The sequence below is a fragment of the Helianthus annuus genome, chromosome 5 (assembly GCF_002127325.2).
Source record: "Helianthus annuus cultivar XRQ/B chromosome 5, HanXRQr2.0-SUNRISE, whole genome shotgun sequence".
Lineage (NCBI taxonomy): Eukaryota > Viridiplantae > Streptophyta > Magnoliopsida > Asterales > Asteraceae > Helianthus > Helianthus annuus.
The window spans coordinates 176,311,340-176,322,339 of record NC_035437.2 but is presented as its reverse complement, the minus strand read 5'-3'; the positions used below and the strand labels follow the sequence as shown (position 1 = coordinate 176,322,339).

Sequence of the window (11,000 nt, the reverse complement as noted above, 5' to 3'; positions counted from 1 at the left end):
TAAAAAAACCGGTTAACAGTAACCGAATAAAAAAACCGGAAAAAAAACCGGTTGTGCAGAAAGCTGCAGTAAGTTCACAGCATGTTTTTTTTTCATTTTTTCAGCTATTTGGGCTGTTTTTTTCAGCTAAATGCAGTTTTTTTTATAAAAAAATTAACAATAAACTCATAAAAAGTTAAACACATAATAATATCATTAGTCTTGGAACAAACGGTTACATAACAATGAAATACGAACGATAAACATAACAAACGAAATGCGTAAACTTAAACTATTAATCCGCAAGAACGTCCACTAATATATATATATATTTTTTTAGTGGAACTACAATACTAAAATATATCTTGAGAAGCGTCGTTTAATCTTCTTCGGCCGAACCCGAACTCGAACTATTGCGTAGGAATTCATCTAATTCGGCTTCTTCGTCGGTCATTGGGGTTGTCAATTCGGCTTCGACCTCGTCCTCGTAAACTTCTCCTTCGTAATCTAATTCTTCCTCGAGTGAACGTTTGTCTTGAACTCTCTCCGCCGCATCCAAGTAGTCTTTTAAGCAAATCGACATCTCAACCGCCTTAGGTGTTAGTCGAGTCCTCCTTATCGAAATCACCCTACCACTAATAGAAAAAGCACTTTCCGAAGCTACCGTGGAAGCTTGGACCGTTAGTAAATCTCGGGCCATTGTGGCTAAGATCGGAAATTGATTTTCGTTACTTTTCCACCAAGCCAACAAATCAAAATTTTTGAACTCTTGTGAACTCATCATTTGTAGAAAGTTCGACCCACCATACCGACCGAGTTCACTACTACTAGTGTTACCACGATGCATTTGACTCGACTCATCATACAATTGGTTATAAGCATACAAATCTAGATCTTCCATTTGACTTGAACCTTCACCGAAAGCGGCGTTTCTCATTGCCGCGTGAATGTGTGACGCGGTTGAACCATATTTTGTTACATAAACATCAAACAATTTTGTAAGTTGATCGTTGAAACGAGCTTTTGCGACTTCACCAAAGTTTGGTTCTTGAGTGGTGTTTAAATTCAATTGGTGTGCAATTTTTTCAATCAAAGACCCGGCTCCAAAAATATTAAAACAAGGGTTTAGAGCGGCGGCACAAGTGAAAACCGCCGGTAGTTCTTTAAAATATTTTCTTAATTTTTCCTTCATTGTATCCGCCATGTCACAATATGGTCTACCTCTAACCGACAACTCGTTTACTTTCAAACACATTTTAAACAAATTGTGAAGAACCAATGAACTTGTTGGATAATAAACCCCCGATAAAGTCTTTGTTGATGTTTTGAAAACTTGAAGCACTTGTGTAACATTTTCAATAGTTTCCCAACCCGACGGGTGGTAAGCCGAACACTTTCCACGACTAGCCAAAAGGTTATGAAATTCTATTAAACTTTCTTTTTGCAAAATAGCTTTTTCAAACATAATGCAAGTCGAGTTCCACCTATGAGCAACGTCCCAATTGGGTCCTAAGCATATTCGACCCGCTTCCTTACAAGTTTTAATATATTTTGCATGTCTTTGAGTGTTACTAAATATACTTCGTAACATTCTTTTGAAAGCTTCTTTTTGTGTTTCAATAACCTTTAAACCGTCTTGAACGGCCAAATTTATGATGTGTGCAACGCATCGGCTATGGAAAAAAGTACCCTCACAAATCGGATTGTATTTTAATTTTAAACGCATAACCGCGCTCGTGTTGTTTGAGGCGTTATCAAAAGATATTGAAAAAACTTTATTTTCCAATTTGTATGTTGTAATATATTTATCGATTACTTTATATATAGCTTCACCGGTGTGAGGGTAATCGAATAATTTAAACAAAATCGTGCGTTTCATCATTTGCCACGTCGCCGGTTCAATCCAATGGGCGGTGACACAAATATACGAATCGGGTGAACCGTGCGGTGCGGACCAAACGTCGCTAGTCAAGTTAACACCGGTTTCTAATTTTTCAAAATAAGAAATTAATTCTAGTTTAGCTTTTTTCCACAATTTTAAACAATCCCTCCTAAGAGTAGCACGACTTACATGGGTGTATCGTGGTTGGAGAGTTCGTTGAACCATCTTTGTATAGCGTTGGTTGTCGAAGTGGTTGAATGGAAAACTTTCTTGGATTACAAACTTCGCCATTTCATCCCTAACCATATTGAAATTGTAGTTGAAAATATTAGCGGCATCACTTGCCATGGAAGCTTGACCACTAACGTGTTGTTGTTTCAACGCCTTGCAAAACGGTTTTTCGATGTGTTGCTTCAACGTGGAGTTTGCGGTTTCGGCGTAAAAACCTTGACAATGATGACAACGCGCTTTTCTTTTACCGTTTGCCATCTCGCACAAATCAAAATGTGACCAAACCTCGGGGTTGCGTTTCGTTGGAACAACACGAATCACCGTTTCGTTTGTAGACTCGCCAACATTGACCGAATCATGGGCACTAGACGTTGCCATAGCGTTTTGAGAGTTATCGAACAAGAATGAGGGACTTTTTTAGAGTTTTTGAAGATTCTCAAGTGTTGTGAATGAAATCTAAACACCCACAACCCTTTTATACAAGTTGGAGATGAGTTTTAGGCCAAAAAAAGCCAAAAAAACGGCTAGAATTAGTCCAAAACGGTCATATGACCGTTAGTAAAGCTGGGCATTTTTAACCGGTTAAAACCGGTTTTTTTAACCGGTTTTTTTCTAGCTGTTAGCGGTTAACCGGTTATTAACCGGTTTTTTTGATTAATCGATTAATAAACCGGTTTTTTTAAAAACCGGTTATACCCCCGAACCGGTCATGAAAAATTGTAACCGATCCATAACCGGTCAAACCGGTTGTAACCGAACCGGTTATAAAAAAAAACCGGTTTTGAAAAAAAACCGGTTCCGGTTTTTTTACCGGTTTCGATTGCGTAATCAGTTTTTTTGTACACCTCTACTTGTATCCCGTCAGGGGCTGCCGCCCCTTGGACCCTGCTCCAAGGGGCGCTGCCCCCGAACCCCCGCCAAGATCGTAAAACGCAATTACTCAATTCAAAAACCCAGATCGTAAAAATGCAATTCAAAAATTTCTTACATAGATCGAAGCCGATTTCTTTAGATTTATTCACCGATTGACGAAATCTGAATGTTAGAAACACTTATCAGCGATCGAGTCGAATGAATCGAGTGATTCGCTTCAAAATCACAAGGAAAAAATGAGATATTGTATGAAATTAAATTGGGTTTTTCAAAAAAGTTGAAGAACATGTTGATTGGGTGTTTGAATTATTGATTGGTGATGAAAATCACACTATAATGTAGCGATTATTGAGATAGAAAGTGAATAAAAGGTTGAAGATGGTGGGTTTGAAGTTACAGAGAGAAGAAGAAGGGAGAAGATTGAGTAAATTTAACTAAAATACCCTTCTTTTTTATTTTAAATTTTGCCATATGTCATAATACTATTAATTCCTATAGTTCCTAGTCAAAATAAACTTTCTATTTAATCATCACTCATATTTACAATATCAGTATGGATTGTGTATTTGTGTGACCTAAAATAACATTAGTTCTAATGTAAATAAACTACGTTTTTATGTTGATATAAACTGTTTTTTTATTATTATTTCAGTTAACATTATGGTTTTGCCATTGCATAAGAAACTTAATGCAAACTAATTTTTTATATTGTAAAGAAGGAATATTATTTACACTAATACCCCTTTGATTTTTGTTTTAATCTCAATTAAGGCCTTCATATATTTCACAAAGTTATGCTGACAACCCCAAAATTCTTTCAAACAATCGATAAACACACGTTTTGTTACAACATTCTCAAATCGAAAGCAACTAGTTATAAAAAAATTCCTAACAATTAAAGTAAAAAACACTTGATTTAAGAACCAGTTTTCAGTACAAGCTCGAATAAAATTTTGATATAATTAAGGCAAACTGCAAATCACCTCTAATTTTACAACTATTGTTATAACTTTACTAAGTTCCAAAACATGCGTTATGTTCTAATCAACTTAAATAAACCTTATGTATAAAAAAAGTTGGTTATCTTTAAAATTAAGTTTAAAAGCCAATAAATATAACAATAACACATATAAAATTAACATATTTTTACAATTTACAAATAAGATTCTATCGCGTTTGCCTCTAATATATAACTAAGGTAATCTAAAACTACGTACTTTATACTAAGATACGGTTACAAAGACTTTCTTCTAAAAAGATGAAAAACAATTTGTCTAGGCGTGTGATAGAAAATCCGAATAACTAAAACATTTTTGCAAGAAAGCGATTTATATACATGATTGGTTTGATAACCGATTTTTATACAAGTGAAACAATGAGTGTTGAAGATCTAAAAACTTAAACATCGATTATAAGTTAGTTTAGTTTTTGCCCTTATCCGACCCAACTTATGTTTGATTCTGATCTTGGCTACATATCATATCAAAGAGTATAACAACGCATTTTACTCTAAATATAATCATAAATATAAACAGTAAGAATTGATCATAATCTTATACTTTATATGTAACAAGTGATTGAATGGGTCTAATTTCCATTCAAATGCGTATAAATCTACTCATATAGTCATATATTTAAAAATACGCAAGTCAGAAGAGTTCTTTATCACTTGGATGAAATGAAGGTTAACTTTACTATAAGAAAATTCATATTTAGTTAGTATTATTTATTTGTTTTCGTAATTATAGTTTTTCTTATCATGCATTGATCTTTATATTATGTTTTCTTAAGATCACTAGTGATGTAATTATGATTAAGTTGCTAACAAAATACTTTTTTATTTTTTCTAACTATCATGTTAGACCATATATCACCAAGTAATTGCTACACACGTTGACATTTACCGGTTTTTAATTTACCACTTAAAGTTAATAAATATGAATTATAATTAGGGTTTCTAAATTGTATATTGAGTTTCAGTTGGCTTTTAACTAATAAAAACACAAGTGTTTTTAGATCCAATACACACATAAAACACACATTCTACACACTCTCGTTACACATACACACGCAGCTACACAAATACTAAAATACGTATAGATTATAGAGCATCAATATTTACACATACACAAACAGACTCGTACAGATCATTAATATTTACAAAAACAGCCTTTTCGTTATAAAACTCAAAAGTTATATAATTTTCTTACAAATTAAAATACTCAAAAGTCAAGTTACTTTAATACAAAGAGAAAATATTTTAATTTTCTGGAACGAATCAAACATATGATGAATTGATGAGCGTGCATGGATTTCATATTTTCATGCACAATTCAAATGTTTAATATTAATAACACTTGAAACTTATTTAACAAATTACCAAATTTTTTTTAACAAATTACCAAATATGTACAACCGTATTTCTGCCTACAGACTACAGTACACAAAAATTATACAAATCTAAAATACTATTAGTATTATGTTAATAATATACGTTTATTAATAATAAACCGGTGATTTTGATATAAAATAATCAACAAAAATCACCCTATATCCCACATTGTAATTTGGTATAACAAAATTATTACCTAAAATTGTTACACAAAACAAAAACATATTAAAATTAACCTTAATCAATCCGAAGGACAAATCCAGGAATCCTCGTTACCTGGTAACTGACCGCCGTCATTTCTCATCGGAACGACGACGTTCTGAGAATTCCCATTTCCATTTCCATTTCCATTCTCGTTACCTAGCCCTTGCCCTCTCGCCTCTAAACGTTAGTCTCTGACGCGGGAGGTCGCTGCAAAAACAGCCGAGGGGGACGCCCCCCACATCACCGGGACAGTGGCGGGCCGGCTAACGTGACCGGTCTTCACGTTTTGCTTCCATTTCCATTTCCATTCCTCCCCTCAAAATTCACCAAATTTTCACTTTCACCCCTCCATCTTTTCAACAACATCGAAGACGAACCAACAAACGCATCCGAATGTTCCGTAACTTCCCTTACATTAACTTGAGTCGTTTCTGAAAAAGACTGAAACGGAAACGTCTGATTTTGCAAATTAGACAAATTCAGGGGCTGTTTCGTAACCCCAAAAGTTTCCGAAGGGGGTAACTGTAAAATACTCGTCGGTGCACTTATATTATTCGAATACGCTGTCTGTACTTGTACATGACCCTTCTGCGCCGACGGCTTCAACATCGGCGCCATTCCCGAGCCATAAAGATCAAGCCGGCGTGAAAAACTAGCCGATGACGACGATGCTGACGTAGAAAACGGCGCGGCTGGGATACCCGTAAATTCCTGAACCATTTGTCGGAAGTTAGTTGTGTCGGTGGTTAAAACGGTTGTTGGTGCACGCCGAGAAGCACGCGTACGTTTTTTGGGGTTTTTCGTAATTACACCTAACTTTTCAGCGTTACTGTTATTATTATCATCTATCGGATAATAAGAGTTGTGAATCGGATTCGGAGTCGGGTTTCTGGACCAGACAGAATCCGAATCCAGATCGTACGGGTTAGGGTTAAGTGGGTGTGAAAACGACGACGGATTGAAGAAATTAGAGGGGGATTGGAGAATCGGTATGGGGTAGTGGTTTATATCTCCGCCGCCGCCGCTAGAGGACTGTAAACTGCCGCTGTTGCCGGAATCCATGGGGGGAAAACTGAAAAGTGGTGAGATGAAAATGGAAAGAGATTAGGAAAGAAAGTGAGAGTCAATATTGTGTCTCTATATGGGAATAATATAATAAAAAGATGGTGGTTTTGCCAGGTGTGAATTTGGTTGAACTAGATTAAGGTACATGTTTTGATGCGTGTTGTATAGGTTGTTGAAGAGAAGAGGGTTGTGAGTTTGGGAGGATTTGGTGTGGTTTTGTGATGTTTGGTCGGTTTATGGGGTCTAGAGGAAACTAAATTGAAAAGGTGTAAAAAGAAATTTCTTTTAACGGCAATTTAAGTTATCGCACTTCTTAAATTACAGAGTCTTGTTGTTTTAACTGAGCCTACGCTGATTTTAGAGTTTGCCTTGAACGTTCCTCTTGGAAACCATTCTGCTAACTGCTACTTGACAGACGTTGTGCTACCACAAAAGTTGAACACTCTGTAACGTAATACACGGGGAGATAATCTGACGCCTCTGCAAAGATGTTAGGCTCTATTCATCATTCTCTAATCCACCAAAGTGACACATATGGAGATTGAACTTGGGTCTTCATTGGATAACGCAATCAGAAGAAAATCTCCTTATTGCAAGTGCGGGGTCTTCTTCTACCTATTTATGGAGCGTTGCTTAGTTTGGCTAAGAAGAGGGACAAGGTGTAGCATCAGTTCTAGACAACCAGTCAAGTTTAGGTAAAGATCTCATCTACTAGTCCACAAGTGGTGGATAAATATAAAACATATACAACACTAGGCTAGAACCACGTGTATTATACGGGTTGAATAAATTTAATTTTATATATTAAATAATAAAAAGTTATATCTTTATGAACCTCGTATATTGTACGGGTTAAATAAATGTAATTTTATATATCAAATAGTAAAAAAATAGTTATATCTTTAAAAACCATATGTATTACACAGATTAAATAAATGTAATTGTGTATACTAAATACTAAAAACGTCGTATCTTTAAGAAAACCCGTGTATAATCGGGTTGAATAAATCTACCAAATAATAAAAATATTACAACCTTAAAAACCCCGTATGTTACACGTGTTTAATAGATCTAAAAAGAGTTATATCTTTAAAAACCATGTGTATTACACATACTAAATAAATGTAATTTTGTATATTAAATACTAAAAGCGTCGTATCTTTAAAAAAATCCGTGTATAGTCGGGTTGAAAAATCTACCAAATAATAAAAAATTGTATCCTTAAAAACCTCGTGTATTACACGTGTTGAATAAATCTAATTTTACATAACAAATGATAAAAAATTATATCTTTAAAAACTTCGTGTATACGTGTTATATAAATGTAACTTTGTATAGTAAATAATAAAAAAAGTTATATATTTAAACCCCGCGTTTTATACGAGTTGAATAAATATAATTTTGTATACCAATTAATAAAAAAGTTATACTTTTAATAAATTAGGATAACATTTAATATTAATTTATTATTTATATATTTAATATAAGATAAGTAGGAAAGAGAGGTATTTGTTTTTAAAATATATTAAATTAACAATTTATATTTGAGGATAATATATTATTAAAGTATGATAAGATTTAATATTAATTTGTTTGATTATAAAGAAAGATGATACTACTAGTACTCTTTTTTGTTTTTTTAATCTTTCATTAATATCAAAATCTAAACCTTTTTTTTTATATAAATGTTTGATGATCATGATTACTTTAATGTGGTGAATTTAGATTTATACAAAAGCCTTCTTTAATTATTCAAATAAATATGCATTTAAAATCATTTAATATACTAGTAATGTATCCTATTTTATAATATTATATGTTGGTTAGCTTGTTTAGTTTGTACGCCTATATTGTAATTGCATTTAGGTATGTTAAAACCAATAATTTTATATAACAAACAATTATTTTTATATAAAAGTATTTTGTTTTTTAAATACAAGTTTTATGAAAAATTAAACAATTACTTGTGTTAAAATTGGTACATGAAATGTTAGATCATCTTTTGAACACACTATCAAGTGGTTCTACTGAAGGTTTGGAGTATTCTTTAGTACCACTTTGTTAATGAGAATCACATTTCTATTTTTTTAATGGCCAACAAAACAATTTTATACTAAAAAATCAACGGAAAGTTAACATTACCGGTACATATATATATTTTTTTTGAAAGGTTAACTTCATTAACAAACACCCAAGCCCGAAGACCGAGCCGGGAACCAAAACAACACTAATTAATTACATAATTACACCAATCCGACCACGAGATCGGATTATTCCTGATTCTATGTTTATACCATAAGAACCCCCAAGATCTAACTTCACTGAAAATCGCTTCTACCTTGACCTCTTTTCCCGAAAAGATAGCATTGTTGCGCGCCAACCAGATACACCAGCAAGCCACCCGAATAATACCTTGAATAACATTCTTTGCTTCAGCCTTGTGGGAACCAGATTTGTGGACGTCCAGCAGGTCACGGACCGAAAAAGCGTAAATAGGGGGAATGCGACACCAAGAACTCACTTTCTGCCACAGCACCAGTGGCGGACCCAGGAATTTTTTCCTGGGGGTGCGGAATATTTTCAAAGATTTTAGACCCCTAGCTGTATAAAAATATCGGTTCATAGCGGGTCGGGTCGGATCATGTAAGACAAAAGAACATCAAACTAAAATTTACAAATTATCAAAAACACGTTAAACGTCATTACAAATTACAAACGTATTTAAAATTGTGCCCTACAGGTTTTTTTTTTTTTTTTTTTTTTTTGAGATATATCCAAAATATCATCTAAAGATACTAAACACGGCATAAGTTCGTTACATTCTTACTCATTGTTCCAAAATATCATCTAAAGATACTAAACACGCCATAAGTTTATTACATTCTTACTCATCTATATTTTCTCCTAATCATCACATAAAACAAAATAAATAAATAAACCATACTAGTTCTATATTGGAATTCTGACGTAATATGGGTCGGTCCAGCCGGAATTTTGGTTTTTCTGGTAAAAAAAAAGCCACCAGGTCGTGAGCAGTGGTGTCAAGTCGCTGGGAGTTTTTTTGGGGGCGGGATTTGGAAATGGAATGGGTGAATGGGTGGATGGGTTTAGGTTATTTTATTTAGTCCAAATTTCTTTAGGTTAGGTTTGGGCTTGTGTTAATAAAAATTGATTGCAAATTAGGCTTTGATTGGATCAAATAATTAAGGGAATAAATGGTTAATAATTATTTTTTTTCTAAGTGGGGCGGTTGAAAATTTTCAAGGGGTGCGGGTAAAAAATTCCATGGGGTGCAGTCGGGATTTCCGGCGAAAAATAACACTAAAAAATATTTTTTCACGGGGTGCGCCCGTCCACCCTTAATTTAATGTGGGTACGCCCCTGCACAGCACCGAAGCAACCAGACATGAAGTAAACAAGTGGACTGGAGACTCCTCTTCAGACCGGCATAGGGGGCACAAGCCTTCACCAACCGGAATTCCCCTCTTTCGCAAAGCATCCGCAGTTATACACCAACACATTATACACCCATGCATAACAGGTCAAAATTCTTTACCGGTCCCGAATAATACCTTGAATAACATTCTTTACCGGTACATATACATCAACACATTATACACCCATACATAACAGGTCAAAATTCTGCCAAGAATCCTATGAGAGCCCATGAGCTTAGCCTGATTGCGCAATATACCCCAAAGCTTGAATTTCCTCCAACAATCTTCCAACATTTGGCTGCTTTTTTGTTGATTGTAGTTTGTTGCTTATATTTATGATATACATACTAAATTTAATACTTTTTTTGAACGGCAAATTTAATATATTTTGATGCCGTTATTGATATAATACTTTAAATAAAAACTTGAATGTTTTTGGAGGATATAATGTAGTTGTTTCTCATTTAGTTATTCTTTATGCGTTAAAATATAATGTTTTTAACAATTTTAAATTGAGTAAACCAAAGCAATATCCAACATCTTTGTATATGTTTGTCTAGGATCCATGTTCTCACGGTTTTTGCAATTTTAATTGCTTTAAGCAACTTTTTAAATAATAATCAAATAACTATATAAGTTATGTTTAAAGTAAATCAAATGTTGCATTTTCTTAAATTAAAATATTGCACTTTGCATTACTCAAATTAACTGGTAACTTGAGAAAAAAAAAACAACAAATTGATGTTTTGATTCCAAACTCACAATGAACATTTATATAAGATTGGAAACCAATCAATACTGTTTTTTTTTTTTTCTTCAATTGATGTTTTTTAATTTTATTTTTAAAATCCCAACTTTGAAAATTTTTGATGCTTTAACCTGAGTGGATGAAAAAGGTATATTACTAGAATGTCATCAAGTGAAATACACGTGACAA

The 11,000-nt window shown here is 33.8% G+C and overlaps 1 protein-coding gene across 1 annotated transcript; it reads right to left on the bottom strand.

Moving 5' to 3' along the window:
• Positions 1-5,435: 5,435 nt before the first annotated feature.
• On the bottom strand, positions 5,436-6,833 carry LOC110942368 (calmodulin-binding protein 25-like). The gene is made up of 2 exons (XM_035990444.1): positions 5,870-6,833; positions 5,436-5,702 (listed from the first exon to the last, which is right to left on the bottom strand). The coding sequence occupies exons 1-2, from the start codon at positions 6,621-6,623 to the stop codon at positions 5,599-5,601; spliced, it is 858 nt and encodes a 285-aa protein (XP_035846337.1). The 5' UTR covers positions 6,624-6,833; the 3' UTR covers positions 5,436-5,598.
• Between the last annotated feature and the right edge of the window lie 4,167 nt (positions 6,834-11,000).